This window comes from Macaca thibetana, chromosome 6, assembly GCF_024542745.1.
Source record: "Macaca thibetana thibetana isolate TM-01 chromosome 6, ASM2454274v1, whole genome shotgun sequence".
Classification (NCBI taxonomy): domain Eukaryota; kingdom Metazoa; phylum Chordata; class Mammalia; order Primates; family Cercopithecidae; genus Macaca; species Macaca thibetana.
The window spans coordinates 11,423,852-11,446,382 of NC_065583.1; the positions used below are offsets into that span (position 1 = coordinate 11,423,852).

Sequence of the window (22,531 nt, forward strand, 5' to 3'; positions counted from 1 at the left end):
TGCCATACCTGGTGGAACTGTACTCAGGAACAAGCTGCCATTCTTTGTTGACCTGGATTTGGCCATGTTGAATGCACAAGTCAGGAAATAAACTGGTGTGCAGGCCTCAGTGAGAAAACCAAACCAAAGAGGAGAAATCGTCCCTTTTTTGGATATCAGGGTTACAGGCCTGGTCCAGCCCCGCCTTGACACAGTATTCCTGGATACCCGAGTTCTCTAGGAGAGGAGTTTATGCTCAAAAGCTCTAACCCCAAGCTTAACTTCTTTATCTGCAAACTGGGGTCAATCATTCCTAGAGATCAGACCAGGTCCTTAGTTACAAACAGCAGAAACGGACTCTCCTTTAAACAACAAATGGGGCCCAGCACAGTGGCTCATGCCTACAAACCCAGCACTTTAGGAGGCTGTAGTGGGTGAATCACTTGAGATCAGGAGTTCAAGACCAGCCTGGCCAACAAGGCAAAACTGCATCTCTACTAAAACAACAACAACAACAACAACAACAAAAACCAGACGTGGCTGCATGTGCCTATAATCTCAGCTACTTGGGAGGCTGAGGCAGAAGAATTGCCCGAACCCGGAAGGTGGAGGTTGTAGTGAGCTGAGATGGCACTACTGCACTCCAGGCTGGGTGACAGAGCAAGACTCTGTCTCAAAAAAAAAAAAAAAAAAGGAATGTATTGAACACCTTTGAGGGCCAAGGTCTCACAGAATTGCTGGGAATATGAACAGTCTTGGAAAGCGGAAAATGGTCAGCAGCCACAGGATCTCAGAGGGCCAGGCTGCAGAAATCACACCACAGGTTCTCACTGCAGGAACCGAGTGATACACAGATGGGTGCTGGTTGCCAAGCTCCCAGTGGAGCCCACACCTTCACATGCTCAAAGCTTAATGTTCTGGGACAGAGTGCCTGATGGACCAGATCAACAGAGGAATGGCTGGCTCCAAGGAAATGAACTCCTTTGGGGTCCACAGGTAATGTTCACTTGCCACTGTCGTAATGTACCAAGAGGAAGGAGCGGGTGATGCCTGATCACCAAAAGTAGCAGCTGACCCCTAGACTGACCTTTCCAAGTTGCGTTGAGAATGAGAAATAATTTATCCAAAGTGTCTGATAAAGTGCCTTTGTACAATTATTGTACCCAAATAATTAATTTCATGAACTGGGAAGATATACAGAAACACTGAAGGAGAGAGAAGAATAGGTGCTCTAACTTAAGCATACAATGCAATATCAGTTTTCTTCCTGGGAGGACTCCAAAGAGTCAGCATAGAACTGAGTTTTAAAAGCTCCCTCTTCCAGACCAAGCTGCCAGTCATGAACACGTGGCTTCTGCAGACAAAGCCAGCCCTGTGGCCTGCTGTTGGAGGCAACTCTTTTATTGCCAAAGGACATTTACATGGAAAACAGCACATCTACCAGAATAAATGTGTCCCCAGGGAAGGAAGTAGAATTCTGGGCTGTGCTGCCCCGACAATACCATGAACCACAAATCTGACTTCGTGGCCCCCTTAGGGGCTGGTCTATGGTGGAAAGAGAAATATAAGGTCACAGCAGAAGGTTTGCAACTGAAAGTTAATCTTATTAAAAGACCTAAGACCATGTTCTCTTCTGGATATACAGTAGAAATTATGCTTTGGTTAATATTTTTAACATGAACAGAATGGAATGGAATGGAATAGAATGAGATAAAATGTCATTCTTCTTCCTAGAAATCTCCAAATATCCCATTTATGGTAACCCTCTGGCATGTCCAATACCAGCTTGCAGTTTTAAGCCCAGCCAGCTTAAGAATTACCTGAGGAGTCTGTTAATGGTACAGACACCTGGGATCCCCAGGGTGGCCTGGAGATCTGAGCCAGGGGGACTCAGTGAACCCCAAGGATTTGTGTTTTCCCTGAGCTCACCAGCCATGGAGCCTCTGCCCTGGTGGCTAAGCCTGGGTTTGCCTTTCCCTTGCCATGGGGAAGGTTTGGTAGGACAAGCTCTGTGAAAATAAGCCCTGTTACACCAAATAAAATTTCACAGGGAATGTTAAGAAACACTGAATTATGAAACATAGAATATAGTAAACATTTAAGGAAATTGACTCATATGGGGATCTCTTCCCCTGGGCATAATTGTTACACTGGCTAGAATTCATTCTTAGCAGTTTAACAGGTCTCTTAAGTGCCCCAATTAAACAAAAGATTTGTTATATTGGCTCAAATTACTGTGACTATTTAGTAACAATTCTGGCTACTGTGTCCCGAGGGCCCACAGGGTACCTGCTCTGTGCTGAGTTTTTCACACCTGATTGGATTTAACTTTCAATAAACCTCATCAGGATGGGACAGCATGATTCCATTTCACAGCTGAGAAAACCGAGGTTCAGCAAGATCTTGCCCAAGTCAAGGTCAGCATTCAAACCAAGGTCTATGTGATCCCAGAGTATATTCATCTCTGTGCTGTGTATAATAGGATCAGCATGGGACTTCTTCAATCATTCATTGTTCTGTCCTACTGATGTTCACACTGGCCATCCCTGGTATGAGCCAGATTTATTGAGGTGTCTCTGGGGCTTCTCTCAGGTGGGTAATGGAGCCAATTCCACGGCCTGCCATCCATCATTTCATGGAAAACAGGTTAAGAGGACACTAAGGCAGCTGTGACATGAGGAGATGTCACAAAATGACAACACATACCCTCATGGCCAACTGGCAGGAGCCAAAATGAAAACTGTGTAGAGAACAGTGGAGTGAGATGTAGCGAAATTATAGCAGTTCATATCCTTGAGCTAGCAAACTGACATCTGGCAATTTATCCTAGAGAAGTAATCATGGCTGTGTGCTGTGGGTCAGCTAAAACAATGCTCATTTCTGGGTTATAATAATGAAATTTGGAACCAATCTAAACCATAGGGAATTACTGAAATAAATTCCAGTACCTGCATGCAATAGAGCACCCTGCAGCCATTTCAAAGCTGCTGTGGGATGACATTCAGCCACATGGAAAGCTGTTCATAATGTGTTGCATATATGAAACGGATTTTAAAAACCACAAAAAGGTATTAAATTAAACAAGCAGGAAGCCTCCGTACTTTGAGTTTCTCCATAACAAAGTACACCCTACCTTAGTACATAAACAAACTGAAACTTAGGAGAATACTTTTTGTAACAAATAGCTGGTTTCAGCCAATCACAAACAGCTGAGATTCAGCCAATCATGGACAGTCAATTCATTGCACCAGGCCCAAATAAGGCCGATGCCTAGCTGTAGCCAATCAGGTGATTTCTCTGCTTTGTTTCCATGTTCAGCCTATAAAAGCTCAGTGCTCATGCTGCTGGGCTCCCAGAACCTCTTCTGGTTCTGGGTGCTGTGGATTCATGAATCATTCTTTGCTCAAATACACTCTGTTAAATTTAATTTGGAAATCTGAAGTTTTCCTCTAACAGAGGTTATAAAGAATTCTATGAAGATGGTACTCTCATTTTGACAGTGAGAAAGATTTTTTTACTTGAAGAAAGGAAATACCAACATTTTAAGTGTCTAATTTTCATTATTCTTTTTCTTGCCTGTATTTTATTTATGTTTCCATAATGACTCTGTTTTACTTTTACAAGTAGAAAAAAATCCGTAACTGTTCAAAGTAAGAAATGATGGTCACAGACAACTTGAAGGGATTTGGATAGTGCATCTATATGAAACCATCTTCCCCACACCCACCTCTTCTGGCTGTCTCACAGACCTCAGCCTTCTGCTGCAGTTCGGAGCCCCAGACAGTGCCAGTGTGATTCACTACATCCTCAACAGGGCTGTCTTAGAGTCTTCCTGGAAATGCAGAAATCCCCAGGCCATACATGTCCTAAAGTGATGATGTCACAGGGAGTGTGGTTTCCCTGCTTGTCACTGAGCAATCCTAGGGTGCTCTCAACACACGCGCTTCTGATTCTCCAACCCTTGCTGCACCAACAGACCCCCAAGAGGAAGCTGAAGAGTCACCCAATCTGGAAGGATTCCCACACCCTTGACAGTCAGAAAAGGAAATGAACATGTCTTCTGCTTTCCCAGGGTCCCTGGTAGGAGGGCTGCAGCGGCCTCATTCATTCATTTGTGCCAGGCACCCTGTTAATCATGGAGATACCATGTTGACCTGCCTTTGAGGAGATCATATTCTAGTGGGAGAGCTGAGCAGCGGGATGGCCACGTGTAGATGGTGCTATATGAAGGGTAAGTGCAGCACACTGTGGAAGCTCTTAGGAGGGACCCTTCACCCATATTTGGAGGTTCTGAGAAGTTTTCTAAAGGACATAATGCTCAGCATTGGTAGAAAAGAAAATTAGGGAGGGGTCACTGGCACAATCTCGTAGAAGGTACAGGATAATGCTGGAAGATGCCTTTTCACAGTCTACCATTCGTGGCTCATGAATAAGGGTGATTCTGCCATCACTTACCAGCTCAATAGGGTCTGAGGGCCCTGAGTCTGATTGTAGGGCCCCAGAACCCTGGTCAGGTGACCAGATAGAATCTGAGAAGAGCCAGGAGGAATCCAGGAGCCCAGGGGAGGGAGGGTAAGCAAACTCAAAGCCAGACATCAGGTCTGACCAAGCCTCCAATCTGAAGGTGACTGGGCAGACATGGAGAATCTGGGTGGGAGACTGCGGGTAGGGGTGGAGAGGGTGTAGGGGGAGGGAGAACCAGCTGCAGAGGGACAGCGGAGGGCGAGAGAGAGGTGTGGCTTGGCAAAGTCCCCAGGAGAAGCCAGAGGTAGTTGCTGCTACAGATATCTGTCTCTGCTGGAATTGTTCTTTCATCCTCCTCAGCCTTTGGTGTCAGCAGGAGTAAGCCACAGGCAGGCATAGAGGGAAAGAAGGAGCAAGGATTGAAGAGTGGCTTGACATTAAGCATAAGAGAGGAGATGGTATACATGACTTAATAAAGGAGAGCTGGAGATGAACAAAGATGCCCCTAAGTGGCATATTTGGATTTCTGCATTTCCAGAAAGACTCTGAGCCACTCAGAGATTCAAGAGATCTGCACCACTCAGGGATTTTCTCCAGGGTCCGCCTCGCACCTCCCCACCTCCTGACACTCTGCCTCAATCCAAGGCTCTTTCCCAACCTGGATCCCTCCCAGGGGAGTGTTTCCTTATGGCTGTATTTGGCACCCATCAGCCTGCAGCAACCGACTGCCACTCAATTCCCAACCAGTCAATGGACAAGCCCCTACACTGGGCCCACTCTGGGCTTGTTTCAATGGGACCACAGCAGTTGTCCCATCCATTACTTGATTTGTGCATTTATTTCCTGTTCATTGCTTTTTCTCCCACTGCTTGAGTAGAGTTAGTTATTTGTGGGAAGGACCCCGTCTGCCTCATTCATCACCATAATCCAATGCTTAGAACAGTTGCTGGTATACAGTATGTCTCAATTTAAAAATTACTGAATGAATGAATGACTGATTGTGTATGGGGGAAAAGAAAACAAGCTTCGGAATCAGATGCAGACAATCTTAGGATTGAGCCCAGCTCCACCCTTGGGGTAACCTGTAAGCCCAGCGTCCTGATTTGTCAAATGGGATATGCAGGACTGTGGGTTTGCAAAGTGCCTCATATGAAATAAGTATTCTAAAAGGTAGTTGTTTTATTTTATAATGATTATAAAGAATGAGGGGAATTGTGCTGTCATGCCAGAGGCAGGATGGAGTGAGAGCCAACCCTGCTGACTGGGCAGCAGGAGGCTGGAGAAGCACACCACCTTTATTGGTCAGGAAGGGGAGGACAGAAGGAGCAGGATGAAATGGCTGGCTCTAAGGACCGCCAACCTATCACACAGAGGAAAGGGAAGCCGGAGCTCCCAGGCTGCTCTACTCTAGAGGGCAGATTTAGTGAAGTTTCTCAGAGCATTCCCTGGGCAAGTACCAGAGCAAACAGCATGGCCGCCATCATTGCTCAGTAGCACCTATGTTTGGTGGAGAGGAGGCTTATCTTGCCTTAGCTCCCTCACCTCACTGCCCTCATTACCCCCAGGCAGATATCAGCATCCTTGCATCTGACTATGCAGACCAGCCTGATGTAGAAGCCAGCCTGGGCATCTTGGCTTCCTGCTCCTTTTCTTTCACATGACACAGATAAGTCTCTGGATATTGCAGTGGGGCCAGACCTGCAGAAAAAGAGAACATTCGGTTGAACGGAAGAACATATCCTGGAGAAAATGGGCAAGAGGGTGAAGACAATAGCTGGTTCAAGGGAAAATGCCAACTGAGCACAGAGAGAAAAATGCTCACTGAGAGCTCCACAATAAAGAAAAAACTTACATAAAGTGGTGAGAAGCACAGGAGAGGACAGGGCCAGGGCTGGGAGGCTGAGGTTCCAGGACCAGTTCTGCATTTGCTGCAGACATTGACATTGGGCCAGTGACTTCCCATCTCTGGGCTTCGGTTTTCTCAATCATCATCTGTTCTCCTACTTTCTCTATAACATTCATTTATTGATTCCTTGATTCAAGCGTATTTCTCAAGCACCCAATTTGTGCCAGGCACAGCTGTCAGTGCTGGTGATTCGGCAATGAACAAAGTGAACCAAAGCACACCCTTATGTGAGCCCTCATGCGCACAGCAAACACAACCAGTGAGATAAGTTGCAGGTTCATTTACAATAAGGAGAAAACAGAAAGCAGAGAAGGGGTCAGGCAGTCTAATCTGATAGGGTGACCTCTGAGTCAAGACATAAGGAGGTGAGGGAGTGAGCCAGGGGGACATCTGGGCAAAGCCTGCTGCAGGCAGATGGGACAGTCAGTGTGAGAGCTGCCCTGAATGCAAAGCCTGCCCACTGCCCCTTCTTTTGGTGTCTCCACTGGCCTGCTGGCTGCAGCAGCCTTCTATCAGACCTCCCAGCCTCCATCTCCTCCTCTGGGGTCTTCTAGCCCCACATGGCCGGCCAGGGTGACTCTAAAATATAAGTCAGACCCCATCACGTCCCTGCTCAAAACCCACCAGGTGCTCCCACCACATTCCATGCAGTGCAAGTCCTCACCATGATCCTCTAGCATCTCTCCAAGCCCATCTTCCTCCTCTCTCCCTCACTTGCTCCTTCTCAGCTACACTGTCCTCTGCTGTACCTGGGACGTGCCAAGCAAGCCCTAGCCTTGGGGCATTTGCTCACGGCCTCTGCCTGGATGTTCTTCCCCCAGTTATCCACAGGTCTGACTTCCTGACTTCATTCCGATGCTACCCTCTCAAGAGGACACCCTTGACTGTCTTGTCTAAGCAAGACCCTGTCACATCCAACCCCTCACCTGGCTTTATTTTTCCTTACAGCATTTATCACGACCTCTCATCATTTTATATATTTATAATAGTAGATATAATCAATGGATCAGATGTTTATTATGTGATGGACACTGTTCTAAACATCCTAGAATCAATTCATCTTCTCCCAGACTCCTTGAGAATTGTATTGTTATTGACCACATTTTATAGATCGATAACCCAAGATAGAGACAGGTTAAGAAATTTGCTCAAAGTTGCCCATCTGGTGAGTGTCAGATCAGGATTCAAACCCTGGAGCTTCCATTATGAGCCACGACACTCTAGACCAGGGCTGCCCAGTAGAACTTTGCAATGACAAACATGTTCTGTGTCTGCACTGCCCGAAGCGACTGCCACTGGCCACATGTAACTGTTGAGCACTTGAAATGTGTGTGACCAAGGAACTGAATTTTGAATTTTATTGCATTTCTGTGACTTTAGATTTAAATAGCCAGGCTAGTGGCTACCAAATTGTACATAAGAGCCCTAGCACCTCTTATTTGCTCCTTTGTTAATTTCTGTCTGCCACATAAGGATGAAACTGGCCTGTGCATTAGTTTCCTCATTTTGCAGTAAGGGAAACACCCCTGACACAAAGTGAATACTCAATACTTATTAATCACTGTCATCATCACCATTATTATAATATTATCATTATTAGTCTCCATGAGGCTGATGACTTTGTTTGTTCACTCCTGAATCCCATTACATTCTTTAGCACATAGTAGGTGTTCAATAAATATATTATGAATGAATGAATAAGTGAAATGAGTTAAATGTGGCACTTGGGTAAGGATAAACTCTCACAAACTCAAACTCTCTCTCAAGGGCTTGGGGGGAACTGTAGCTGAGTGAAGCAGGGTGATACAAGATTGAGGGTATGGTGAACAGAAGAGAAGATGTCCCCGCTAAATGCTTTCAAGGTGATTTTTGGGGAGTGGGAACAGCAAGGAGCACTGTGGTCCAAATGGAACGCCCCTAACTAGAAGACACCCAGGGGCTGCCACTTTGGAGCTAAGTCCCTTTAAAGGCCTTTGTCCCTCCACAATGACAAGTATCTGGTTCCATTTGCCAGAGATTCAACTCTAGACATGCCACAGTCTTGATGAGCATCCTGTGTGTGTAAAGCAATCCAGGCGCCAAGGCCCAGAACACTGGTGACACAGCTAGTGCTCAATGAAGGCGTACTTGTTCCTGTCCTACTCAGTGCAGAGCTTCCTGGGGAAACTGAGCAATGCTTCAGAAATTACACATGCCAAAAAAAAAATAATAATAATAATAAAGAAAAAGGAAAAGAAAAGAAAAAGAAATGCAACTGGCTTGTGAAACAGGAGCATCCGTCTGGGAAGCAGGCCATGGAGTTGACGGCAATGGCAGGTAAAGGGCCCGGCACCATGCACGCCCATGTCTGGAAGGGAGTTATGCTTGGACAGGGTTTAGGTCAACAGGAAGCACCTACAGCTGGCCTTCTTGAGCTTACTCTGGGGCATTCCATTGTTTCTTGAATAGAACAGCAGGCAAAACAGCTCTCACTACTTAAGCTCCTATTTCGTTCTCCCTCTAGCCACGTGCAGTTGTGTTTATGTAAGTTTTACGTGCTTATGACGTGAACTCTGTTGGCAGGAACTTACCAATATTACTTCACCTCCATTTGCCTTCCCTCGATGGCTGGAGAGCCGTGTGAGTGCTGTTCTAGGACTCAGCCTGTCCAGTATGAGTCACAGCTATGTGATCTTGCCACTGACTAGGTCATACAGTCCGGGGTGCTGATTTTCAGGTCCTTTCACCTTAAAAATAGTACCTGTCATTCAGTGATTCTCAGTCACAAGAGGCCCTCAGAGGCTCTACAGCCAACAAATGTGGTTGGTTTGTCCTTTTTTTTTTTTTCTTTTTAAGATAGTTGATGTATTCATTTTCTATTGCTGCTGTAACACATTACCACAAATTTAGTAACTTTAAAACAACACTAATTTATTACCTTACAGTTCCAGAGGTCAAAAATCTGCAACAGTTCTCACTGGGCTAAAATCAAAAGCCGTGTTCCTTTCTGAAGTTTCCAGGAAAGAATCCCTTTCCTCGCTTTCCCCGGTTCTAGAGGCCGCTCACGTTCCTTGGCTTGTGGCTCCATGCCTTCATCTTCAACATCAGCAATGTTGCATCTCTGTGCCTGGCTTCCATAGTCACATCTCCCTCTGATGCCTCCTTCTCCCACCTCTCCTCTTCCACTTTTAAGGGCCCTTGTGATTACACTGCACCCATCCAGATATTCTAGGCTTGTCTCCCTGGTTTAAGGCCAGCTGATTAGCAACCTCAAATCCATCCGCAACCTTCATTCCTCTTTTCCATGTAACTTAACGTATTCAGATTCCAGAGTGAAGATGTGTACATCTTTGGGGGTCACTATTCTGCCTACCACAGTTGCCCACATTTTTCTTTTTGATTTTTTTAAACATAATATCTAGCTTTCTACCTTTTCTTAAACAAAAATCTGGCAACACAGGACCCACATTCTTGCCTAATGTGCCCCATTACAGTATGGCAACGATGCACTTGGATTGAGGGGCTCCCTGTTTGGCCCAGGCCCCACCCTGCCTTACTGCACCCCCACACAATGCCCGGAGTAGGTTGCATCAGGCGGTCAGTTATCCCATCAGACGCGCTTCATTCATTTGCATTTACCCCTGGCCTTATCACCCTTCGAGCCTGCAGCACCTCCTTGAAATTATTAGGAAAACCCAACTCTACACTTTTGCTATCTGTTTACATCGGAAATAGTACAGAGTACTGCATGCCACTGGTGCACACCCACATGTGATACAGCAGAGGGGAGCTCAGAGTTATCTCTAACCCAGGCATGCACAGCAGTGGAGAACCGACTGTCACTCAGGGCCGGTCCCTGGGGAGGCATGAATGAGTCAGATATGTTTATATTAGTGAAAACTGCCAGTAAGGACACCATCTATAGTGTGCCAGGGGCTGTGGTCCATGCTTCTCATTCTATTTCACTGAATCCTCACAGCCACTCAATGAGATCCATGCTATTATTTAGCTTTTCCCATACCCCCATGGCAACTGTGGCACAGAGAAGTTAAGTAAGTTGCAGCAGGTCACACAGCTGGAGTGTAACAGAGTTGGGATTCAAACGTGTTATTCTGATTCCAGAGTCTGCGCTTTGGCTCCTGTAGGTTCTGTCTCTAGAAGGAAAAATATATCTGCGGTTTGAAACTTCTGAGGGGTTGGACTTGGGAAGAAAAGCTAGACCCAGAGGATCGTTCTGCCAAATCTCCAGAATGGACTTGAGTCCCTCTGAGAATCCAGGTTCACACAGGAAGCCTCCAGAGCAGGAACAAAGGCCCTCCATAAGGGGACGCTCCAGTTTTGTGAAAGTCTGGCCTTGAGTTGTTTAAGACAGACTTCCTAAATCACAAGCCTGACCGTCAGGGAGCACAAGACCCTGGTGAGACGACCTGAAATCTACCTTAGATAGCAAAGAACAATGGCAGGGCTGAGGGGGATGAAACAGGGGAAGTCTGTTTGTAAGAATCTGGCGCTTCTGTTGGCTAGTCACACATTAAATTTAGAGCTATGAGCCTATGGAGTCTCCTTGGTTTAAAGACAAAGTGGACCTTGCAGTTCCAGTAAGGGCAGGATAAGCCAATGCTCTGAAGAGGCCTCATGAAACAGCTGGGAATGAATAGGGGCTGGGCTCAGGGAACATAAGCTATTGGCACATGTTCAAACTATCCCCACCTGAGTTACGTTTGGGGTTTCTGCCTGTGATAAAAAGTATTCCAATTTTCTGCTAAATGCAAATAGAGTCACTATTTGTCGCAACAAGTAAGGAGTAGGAAATTCTGCTTTAGTGGAGCAGATGAAACTCTGCAGGAGGAAAAGAGACCAAGGCATCCGTATAATGGGATGAGAACTCTGTGACTGGGGATCCCATAGGTTTCCATTGCCAGGGGCAGCCCCAAAGTCTGCCTGCCATCCCAACATATCACAAGCAGCATCCCTTCCACTTCCAAAAACACCCTAGTTTGGCAGATCACATGTACCATCACCCTCTGATATTCCATGAAAGCTCTTCAGAATAAATTCTTGATATCAGATTATTTTTATTTTATTTGTTTTATTTCTTTGAGATGGAGTCTTGCTCTGTCGCCCAGGCTGGAGTGCAGTGGTGCAATCACAGCTCACCACAACCTCTGCCTCCCAAGTTCAAGCGATTCTCCTGCCTCAGCCTCCCGAGTAGCTGGGACTACAGGCGTGTGCCACCACATCCAGCTAACTTTTGTATGCCCCATCTCTACTAAAAATACAAAAAAGATAATTTGTTTCTTTTGCTTGGGTCTTCAAAGAGAGGTGAACTGAAAATTAATCTGCCACTGAGAGGAGCATGGACTAAAAGGAAGCTCTAGAAATTGTCTGGGGGATGGAAATGAACTTGTAGCATCTCCATGTCAGATATGTCAGACACAGGACAGACATGTAACACCAGCAACTTCGTGTGTCAGCAAAAGCATGTGAAGTGGGATGTTAAGTTTTATCAGTCCATTTTAAAGATGAGGAAACTTTAAAAGGGGCTCAAGGTTGGACACTCAGCTGATGGCATTGCTTGAGTAGAATACAAGCCTAGGACCTCCTCATCTGCCAGTCCTTGACTCTTCCTTACTCCAGCTTACCTCCTTTTCCCCCTTGAGACTGTTTAGACAAATTAAAGAATGGTCTATGTATGTGGAAGAGTTGGGGTTTTGGTTGCAAGCAACAGAACCTAACTCTGTGCAATCTGAGCAACAAAGTTACTTGTTGGAAGGATATAGAGGCATTCGCATACTCAAAAGGACAGTTTTAAGAGCAGGCTTGAAATGTGGAGGAGCCAGGCAGCTCCAGGTTCATAGCAAGAGCAATTCAGGCTTCCTTGAGGCCCCAGGCTGGAATGAATGGAAGCTTGTGGTCATTTTCCTCCCTTATTTTACTCTTTTCCTCCACCACCTCCACCTCCCACCTGTAACTCAGCCTGACCCAGCCAAGCTCTGCAGCCCTTAGCAGGTGTCTTTCTACATGCAGGATACAACTGATATACAAAACTCATAGAGCATTAGATTGCTAGGCTTAATTATTTTTAAATAGAGAAAAATGTATGCAAACCAAGGATCATCATTTTAGAAGAACTCAAAAGCAAAATATCCTGTCTTTCCTAATAAATATGGTTGAAAAGACCTGCTCTAAAATATCGATAATTCATTTTGTAACATTTCTATCCTTGAAAAGTGCATCTTTTGGTGGAAAATCTTAGTGTCAGACAGATCTGGTTTCAAAGCCCACATTTTCCCTCTGATGAACTGTGAGGCCTTGAAAAAGCATTTGGTCTCCCCAAGCCTTTCTTTTCAATCTATAAAGTGTATGTACGACTCTACCCCCGTTTCACAAACAGCAGTTACGAGGGCTATGTGACGTCATACACACATGGACCTACGCTCTCTTTTTGCCAAGCCCTTGAAGCCTTGTGGAAGGGTTGGTAGACAAATTACATGCAATCAGAATGCGCCCACTTCTCAAACCTACTCTGAGCCTCTCATCTATGCTGTTCTCATTTGCTGCAAGCCACTTCATCTTAGGGACGTGCTTGCACTTTCTGGACCCACAGCTCTTCTTTGTGGAGAAGCAACTGAAGTCGGTCACAGGTGGCTTTGCTGACTGGAGATAAATTTCATTTGCTTTATTTTCTGGCACCCCTTCCCACCCCCCAGAAACCTTGCATTCTTCCAGCTCGCCAAGGAAGAAGACAAGGATTTTTCTATTAAGTTGAGAAGCCTGTTACCCCCTGTCCGGCCCCCAGCCCCCACTCCACCGCCTTTGCTGGCACTTGGGGAGTTTCCCTTCACAGCAAAGCTCTCTGGGTTCAGGCTGCCAAAATCAAAAATAGGGCAGCCAGGGAGGGGAGGTTTGACAGGAAGTCCAAATAAGTACTTCCTCCTACCCACCTTTGAACTTCTGAGGCACCTCAACTAAAATAGCCGAGCAAGAGACACAGAGAAAGGGGATGAAAGAGTTTTTTTAAAAGAATGAAATTGTCAACTGGAAGGAAGTGGAAAATATTGCTTTTCGTTGCCTTGCACAGGACGGCCGGCTCATGTTTTCCCCGTGCCATCTCCCAGGGTGGGGGAGGTCAGAGCTGTGTCCAGGCTTGGGGGCAGGGAGCTCAGTGACTGTCCAGGTAGAGCGGAGTGTGGCCTGCAGGAGGGCTCCTATGGGGTTGCTGCGCAGCCCCCTCCCCAGCCTCCCGCCCACGGCCTGTAGGAGTGCTGTGAGCGCTGGCGCTCTGCATGGAGGATGCATTGCATGGGAGGCAGGTCTCCCCCCGCCTGCACACTCTTTCTGAGGCCGGCTTGCTGAGTTCTGTGCCTTCCTGTATGGCTGCTGGAGTGTCCAGCAGAGCAGTCAGGACCCCTTCCTGGCTCTGCTCGCTCCACCGGACTCTCCCACGTCGTGGAGCCCTTTGCCATCCACAAGGATCCCAGGCATGGAGGGTGCTCCCACTGCCTGCCTTAAGGATGGAGGGAAAACTGCCCCCTCTCCCTGTGAGGATGACAGCTGCAGCCTTTGCTCCCATGCAGGCCCTCCAGAAAGTTCCAACAGCAAGGCACTTCAGCCTCTGGTGATAAATCTGAGATGTTAAAAAGTTGGTGGGAATGAGGCTGGGTGGACACGGGCGAGGGCATCCTCCGATTGCCTGCGGTGTCTGTCCCATGTCAGCATCCTCTCTGGGCCACATGCCACCACCTTATTCTCTCTCCCATGGTCAGGACCCTCTGTCCAAGTCAAATTCAAATAAGCACTTCCTCCCACCCACGTTCTAACTTCTTGTGTTCCTCTCCTAAGAAGGTCAGCACATTCTTGTCTGTAAAGTCCCTGCTTTCCATTCTCCCCGTCACCTAAGCATCAGCTCCCCAGACTCTTCCCCCAACCCCACACACAGAAGCTGCAACTTCCAAGTCTCTTCTAAGGAATTGTGCATTTCTCTCACCTCTAGAATTAGCTGTGAAGGAAGGCAGTTATCTGCCCACCTGATTCTGCTGTGGGTCAGATGGAAAAGGAGGGAGCTGGGAGTCTGGACGTGGCAGGTGGGGTGGGGAGGAGATTCAGGCGATGCTCTGGGCTGCAGTTTGCTGCTACCACATCCACTGTTCCTTCCTAAGTTCTCACAATCTGACACAGCCCTCCCTGCAGGTACTGCTTTCTTGTCCACAGCCTCCGCTGGTTGTGCAGTAAAGATTCCTATCCCTTGACCGGACACGGTGGCTCACACCTGTAATCCTAGTACTTCGGGAGGTCAAAGCGGGTGGATTGCCTGAGCTCAGGAGTTCGAGACCAGCCTGGGCAACAAGGTGAAACCCCATCTCTACTAAAAATACAAAAAATTAGCTGGGCGTGGTGGCATGCACCTGTCGTCCCAACTACTCGGAAGGCTGAGGCAGGAGAATTGCTTGGATCCGGGAGATGGAGGTTGCAGTGAGCGGAGAGGATACAACTGCACTCCAGCCTGGATGACAGAGTAAGACTCCGTCTCGAAAAAACAAACAAACAAACAAACAAAAACAAAAACAAAGAACCAAGAAAAAGAAAAACCATTCCTATCCCAGGAGCCCTGTTTCTGTGTAGGGGCAGAATTGTCTTTTTTTTTTTTTTGAAAGGGAGTCTTGCTGTGTCACCCAGGCTAGAGTGCAGTGGCGCCATCTCGGCTCGCTGCAACCTCCACCTCCAGGGTTCAATCACTTCTGTCTCAGCCTCCCCAGTAGCTGGGACTGTAGGTGCTCATGCCACCACACCTGGCTAATTTTTGTATTTTTAGTAGAGACAGGGTTTCACCATATTGGTCAGGCCAGTCTTGAACTCCTGACCTCAGATTATCTGCTCGCCTTGGCCTCCCAAAGTGCTGGGATTGACCCACCACATGACTCCCAGGCATGACCCACTGTGCCCAGCCCCCAGAACGTTGTTTTTATTCTGCCCAGAGATTGTTTGCCTTTCCCCAAATCTTGAGGTATGCATCGCAAAGCCTAACAAGGCCTCTGTAACCTTGTTCCTTCATAAGTGCCGAGTTCTCCACCTGGTTAGGGGGAGGGAGAGAGACATGGGCGAGGGTATCCCCACCATTGCTTCAAATTACTGTGCACTACTGGATCCCCACCCTCTGCTCTGCTGCATGCTTGAAGCCAACAGACAGATGCTGTACATCCAACTGCTGCCCCTGGCCTCCACGGTCATGGCAGCCCCTCTGTCGGGGGCTGTACCCAGAGGCTGCTGTCATGGCCACCCCATTTTGGAGGTGAGGGGCCTGCAGCTGAGCCTGCACAGGGTCACACTGGTTCTTCTGGTCTCCTGAGTCTCTCTTGGGGGCTAACTAGCCCAGTCTCCGGAACTTCAGGAACCCTCCAGCCAGAGACAGGAGATGTGAAACTCGTGAGTGTTGAGAAATCAGCAAGGCCTGGGGAAGAGGAAAGGCTCCAGGCCTGAAGCAACACGCTTCCCCTTGCACCAACTGCCCTTTCTGAGGAATGGGCTTGTGGTTCTGTGGAGAGGGGACACCAAATGCCCGCCTCGTGCAGAGTGCTGCACCCTTTACTGAGCTTGTTCAGATTGACAACCTCTCTTTCTCCTCACCAGAGGCCAGAGAGAAGAAACTGCTCAGGCTCTGGAGATAGACTGGGTTTGAATCCCAAGTCTACTTTGGGCAGTTTCTGTAACATCTCAGAGCCTCAAAGTGGCAAATGGCCAAGGACAGGGGCTCTGGACTCAGATCAACTTTGGAAGAGTCCTGGATGCACCCCCTACTTGCTGGATTCAGAGGGCAAGTAGTTCACCTCTTGGAGCCTCAATTTTCTCTTCTGCAGAGTAGGAGCAATAATAGTGCCAACAATTAAGACAGTCAGGAAGAAGTTCTTAGCTTGTGCTCTCTGGCACATAGGAAGAGCTCAAGGCATCATGTCTCTTATGTTTCTCAAAGTTGCCATTATTGTCATCCAGGTTTCTTAGCTGCTTTGTCTGTCTTCCAAATGAGCTCCGTGGATCCTCCATCTTGGCCACATTAATTAGATAATTCTTTCTAAAAGAGCCTAATATTTAGCGATACCTTCATTACTACTGCTTTTCTGTAGATTTTTCTTATCCTGAGTGGGGTGAACATCATTAAAAAAATTAGGCCAGTCTTGATGGCTTACACTTATAATCCCAGAGCTTTGTAATGCCAAGATGGGAGGGTTGCTTGAGACCAAGAGTTCAAGACCAGCCGGGAAAACAAAGCAAGACTCCATCTCCACAAAAGAGTAAAAATAAAAAAATCTAAAAAAATCAGCCGAGCATGGTGGTGCATGCCTGTACTCCCAGCTACTTGAGAGGCTGAGGTGAGAGGATCACTTGATCCCAGGAGTTCGAGGTTACAGTAAGCTATAATTGTGCCACTGCATTCCAGGTTGGGCAATAGAGGGAGACCCCATCTTTAAACAAAAAAACAAAAGCAAATAAAAAGAAGAAATGAAAATAAAGTAAAATTGCTTCTACTTTTAAGGATGATCTGGAATGTTCCTTTTCATAGGTGGCATGTGTTTTGAGAGATAGAGAGAGAGAGAGAGATTGATTGATCCAGGTCAGGAATGCCCTCCCGTTCACTCCATCCTCCACAGCCCTGCTTAAATCCCAGTTAATTCCATGACATCTTCTGTGTTTACTCTACTTCAAAGTGATTTCTCTCTCTCTTTCTCTTCAAATGGCTTTTTATTGTTCACTGCTATGCTAGTGATTTGAAAGACCAGGTGACCTCTCACCCATGATGGAGCTTTTGTACAGCAGGGCTGTGCTTTATACAGAATGATCAGCTACCAAGAGCTCTTAGATGCAGCCCAGGAGCAATGGCTCATGCCTGTAATCCCAGCACTTTAGAAGGCTGAAGCGGGCGGGTCACCTAAGGTTGGGAGTTTGAGGCCAGCCCGACCAACTGGGATAAACCCCGTCTCTACTAAAAATACAAAAGTAGCTGGGTGTGGTGGTACATGCCTGTAATCCCAGCCACTCAGGAGGCTGAGGAAAGAGAATCGCTTGAAACTGGGAGGCAGAGGTTGCGGTGAGCCGAGATGGCACCATTGCACTCCAGCCCAGGCAACAAGAGTGAAACTCTGTCTCAAAAGAAAAAAAAAAGAAGAAAGAAGGAAAAGAAAGAAAGAAAGAAAGAAAGAAAGAAAGAAAGAAAGAGAGAGAGAAAGAAAGAGAAGAAAGAGAAAGAAAGAGAGAAAGAAAAAGAGAGAAAGAGCTCTTAGGTGTGAGGCCCTGCAAGGAACAAATGGCCTGGGCTACCTTCACTGATGCCCTCAGCACCTTCTAAGGTGAGGCTAATACCAGCTCACATTGATGAGTTGGTGCTGGGCCTGGAGTAAAATGTGTATTTCATTTAAGCTACCCACCAGCTTGTGAGGCCAGTGCATTACAGTGACTGTGGGGCTCCTCAGTGTGTGTATAAGACAGAAACTGTGCATGGCCAAAGCTATGCTTGAAAACCCTCAGGGAGGCACCACCTCAAGGACCAACATAGCATCACTTAGTAAGGGCAACAGCCTTGGAACAGATGACTCTGTGTGTGTGCGTGTGTGTGTGCACGCGCGTGTGTGTGTAGCATTAGATGAAGTAGTAACTTATGTTTAGAGGTTGCCTTATTGCACAAATATAGTTGCTTTTACACACTGGACTCACCCTCTGCCAATAAGTTGTTCAATTATGAGAAATAAACAATGTCTGAAACTAAGAAAACAGCAGATTCTCACCTCCTATCTCCAGGGAATGTGCTCTTTGGCTAGAATATATGGCAGAATCAATAGTGAATAAAATATACTGTGGAAACAATCGTGAATGGAATATATGACACTATCAATAGCAATCGTTAAGTTTTTTTTTTCTTTTTAATTTTTCTTTTTAGGTTTGTCTAGTTAAATGCATCTAAGTTTCATGTGTATATGAAGAATCACTGTTTTCCTATTATACAGATTTGGAAACTGAGATTCCCAGCTTTTAAGTCCTTGCCTAAGGTTGCATAGCACAGAAACAGTCACATAAGAAACTGAGCCCTGTTTGCACAGTGTAGCACTTTGTTCAGCCCTGGGTATCTGACTCACTCATTCCTTGAGGACCCTCTCATGACAACTGTAAATAGGCAGCTGAAAGAATCCCAGTCTTTGATGGTGGGAGGGGAAGGTGGTTGGAAAGCATTAAAAGACCACGCTCCAGCAGTTCACTGATGTGGGAAATTGTCCGTATTTCAGGTCAACCATCAGCATAGATTTTGGTCTGCAAAGCCCCCGCTGAGCAAGAATGCAGTGTAGACATATGGGTGCCCAGAGTTTAAAGGAAAAATACTCGGACTCACATCGGAGTTTAAGACCCCTTCATTGCCTCTCCTACTGGGTTGGAGTGACTGGAGTCAGTGGGGAATTACCAACCCTGGGGCTGTCTCTGCATCTCAAGCCCCCAGAGCTGGGCTTCCTTGTTTACTTATTTAGAGCCCAGCAGAGGAAGTGGTAAAGGAAACTAGCTGAGTCGTTTTCTGAGAAGAGACCATATTTGTTCGCAGAGGAAGTCGTTGCTTTCTGGGATCTGGCTACGGCAGAAAAGACATCGGCTCCAACAAGGGTGTTCCACAGGGTAGCAGGGAGTTGGAAGAGCCAAGAACGCCTCCGAGCTCTGGATTTGAGCTTCTCTGCCCATGGGTGCAGCGCTCATGCTCAGCTTGTGAGCTTCCTCCTGGGAGAGCAGCCATGGCACTGAGGAATGTACCCTTTCGCTCAGAGGTCCTGGGCTGGGACCCTGACAGCCTTGCTGACTATTTCAAGAAGGTGAGCCTTGCTCTTTTGTGAATGGTCATGATGATAGTGCCCTTCGTGGGCTGAACTGAGGCTTGACAATGGAATTGGGGCAGAATGTGGGAGGTGTATAAGATAGCAATGGAACCCTATGGCAACTTTACTGGTTGAGTGAGCGCCATATAGACCGCTGAGTTTTCCTGGCAATGAGTTCTGGAGAGAAGGATGTGAGCAGGAGCCCTCAAAAGAGTATGTGCCTATTATGTGCTAGGGTTTGAATTCAGTGTTTCACAGGCACCATCCCATTTAATGCTCCCTACTCTCCTGTGAGGTCAGCATTGTTATCCCCTTGACTCAGCTGTAAAGTCAGCTCAGGGAACTGAAATGGTCCGAAGCCCTAGGGACTACATGTGATAGAGGCAAGTTTCAAGTCACACCTATCTGGTTTTAAAGTCCATGCTCTGAGATGCAGAGAACTGTTGCAACTGCTAATGAGATCAACGCTTCTTACTAGAAAGGGGCGACATGGCGTCCTGGAGGCGGGAGAAAGAATAGGCAGGGTGGGAGGGCTGGTTAGAGGACTAAGATGAGCAGGTGCCAGACACGGTAGGTTAGAGGACTAAGATGAGCAGGTGCCAGACACGGCATTTAGGCTTTCACTGCTCACAACCCTGAGGGGGGTCCTCAAGCTCCTGCTTGGGGCAGAGTCTCCTTGGAGCTTTATGAGAGTCTTGTGAAGCAGGCCAGAAAACTGATAGAAGCCCCAATTTATAGCTATGAAAACTGAGGCCCCTAGAGGGGAAGAAGCTTGTGGCAGTGCTGGGATCAGAATGTTGCTGTCCTGTCTTCTGGGCTTAGAGGAAAGATTGAAGGATCCCTGTGCTTGGTCATTGGCAGAAGGGGACGACACATCTGCTTGGGCAGATCTCAAGCCACATGACTTAGTTAGTGTCCCTCTACCCTGACCATGCGGTAAGATGCCTTGTGAGAGACATTTAAGCTTCTAACACCTCATCCCTGCAGGCTGGCATCAGATTCTGTTGACATTCCAGACTGTCATAAAGATGAGATTGTAAAGCTAAGATGGTAGAAGTCATCTAACTCAGCTTCCTGTTTTTCCTGGGGAAATTGAGATTCAAGCGGGTAGACGAGGTTCCCTAGGACATATAGCCAAACCTGGAGTCTACGCAGTTCCAAGGCATTTATAGTCACAGCTGTTCTACCCCAATCTGAAGAAGAAAATGCGAACATGTTAAACTAGGTGTGGTATGGTAGGGGTGCAGCTCACAGATCCTGGTTTTGTTTTTTGTTTTTTTTTGTTTTGTTTTTTTTTTTTTTTTGCCATATTTAGTGCTTTCATTTCTGTTATTTTCCTTCTGCAAGGTCATAATAAACTTAGGTTTCAGCAAATATTGTTGCACAACTGGTTTTTTGAAGGTTGTTTCTAATATCTTTCTCAAATATAGACCAAACAAGATAGGGCAACAAGGTAAAACTTGCCAAGAGGGAATAAAGTGGCATGTTACCTTGGTAAAGGAAAAAGAAAGGAATTGAGAATTATGAAGAGAAAGACTTGAGATGGGCTGAGAGGCACAGACAGGCCTGACTTTCAGGTGTGACCAGGAGAATTACACAATCCAATTGAGCAACAGAGAACTGATCCCTAAAACTCCCGTCAGTACAGGGAGATGGACCATGGGTCAGGGACGGTATCGGAAGACGTCTGTGCCTGAGCTGGGGGAAGGGAGAGTTTTCTTCCTGGATATCTCAGACCCCAGGACAAATCTATGGCATCCAAGCAGGTTCCTTCTTCTGGCATAAATGGACTGAGGGGAGAAACTAGGAGACTGAGGTGAATCTGTGATCCTGGAAGTCCTAGTCTCTCCACAGACTTGGATAGAAACCCTTCAGATTCTGAGTACCTCAGCCCCCTGAAAGAAAATACCAAATGAATGGACTGCAGAGTTTTTTAGGAATAGATCTCAGCCATCAATCATGACATGTAAAGGATTGATCTGCAGATGCAAACTCTACCCAAGTAGTGGGGTCCGACCTCTCCTGGAGATGCCTCCCTTGGAGATACCTCCTGAGTCAGCTCTGGAGTCAGACACACCTTGCCCTGGCTCTGCCACCTGCTAGCTTGGCGACTTTCCCATAGTTGCTTTGCTTCTCTGTGCCTCAACTTCCTCATCAGTGAAATAGAGATACGAACAGTAACTAACTCCATGGGCTGGTTGTGAGGATTAAAGGAAATGATGGGTGTAAGGCATTCAGCAGACAGATGGGTCCTAATGCATGTTCCATCTGCCCTTTTTCCTTCTCTATTAACTGGCTCCTAGCTGGGGACACCAATGCAGACTGGTGGGATTTTGTGTCTTCTTGTCTCTGACATGTGTACCTCATCCTGTGTCTGGAATATAAGCTCCTGAGGACTGAGACCATGTTGTATATTTGTTCAATCTGTCCAATTCCTTTTGACTTGCAGGAGAACATCTTTGGGTCATGCAGTGGAGAGGCACTGGCTCAGAGCTATGTGTCCTAATCCCAGGTGGGGTCCCAGCTGGTATCTCAGCACACTGTGTGACCTTAGACCAGCCTCTTTGCCTCTAGAGGCCTCAGTCTTCCTTACTACAAATCCAGGTAACTTTTCTGGACCACTTTATGCTTCTTAAAAATACAGATTTGAGGTCCACAAGCCCAGATCTTGCTGGAGCAGAATCAAATGCCTGGGTCCCAGTCTGCAGGACTCTCTGCTGATCTAGACACAAAGTTAGCACTCTTCAAAATCATCTGGTTTATCTGATAATGATAACAGTGAGAATGATGAATTAAAGGCAGTTGACTCTTCTGAGAACCACTTACCCCCCACTGCCTGTAGATAAAGGGGATACCAGGGCTCTGTAGACGCGACGTGCTTTCAATATCAACTTTTAAGTCAGCTTTCTGAGTGTGATATTCATCCCACCCTTCCAAGCTAAGACATCACGACAATTGTATTTATTCTTTGGATTTGTCAGCTATAAGATAAAAAGATGGTTTTAAATGTGCTCCAAAAGAAGGCTGCCACAAACCATGAGGCCCCTCCTTGTGAGGAGAGCCTGGGATCCTCAAGGAGAAACATTTAACCTTAAATGCTCCACCTCAAAGCAGCAAGCTGAGAGATACTTCAAATGTGAACATTTATGCTGTTGAGGACAAGTTGAAACCAGCAATTCATATGATTGCTGATTGGTTTAGGAAAATAACCAAGGTCTTAAAAATGCTCATTCATATGGATACTATATAACTCTGTTCTGAGATTCTGACTTAAACAATTTATCTCAAAGAGGGAGGAAAAAGTTTTGCAAAATAGTATCCATGATGGTCTCTATTTTGATTGGGATGATGTACTGTAAAC

At 46.6% G+C, this 22,531-nt stretch overlaps 1 protein-coding gene across 2 annotated transcripts in view; it reads left to right on the forward strand.

Moving 5' to 3' along the window:
• The window catches only part of LCP2 (lymphocyte cytosolic protein 2), a 568,984-nt gene that overhangs the window by 498,533 nt on the left and 47,920 nt on the right, over positions 1-22,531 (forward strand). Inside the window, exon 2 of one of the 2 annotated variants that reach the window (XM_050794344.1) lies at positions 18,972-19,167. In XM_050794344.1, the coding sequence (XP_050650301.1) occupies positions 19,090-19,167 (78 nt within the window). In that variant the 5' untranslated portion in view covers positions 18,972-19,089. Of the gene's footprint in view, positions 1-18,863; positions 19,168-22,531 lie in introns of those variants that run through there. The other variant, XM_050794342.1, reaches the window with a different exon arrangement.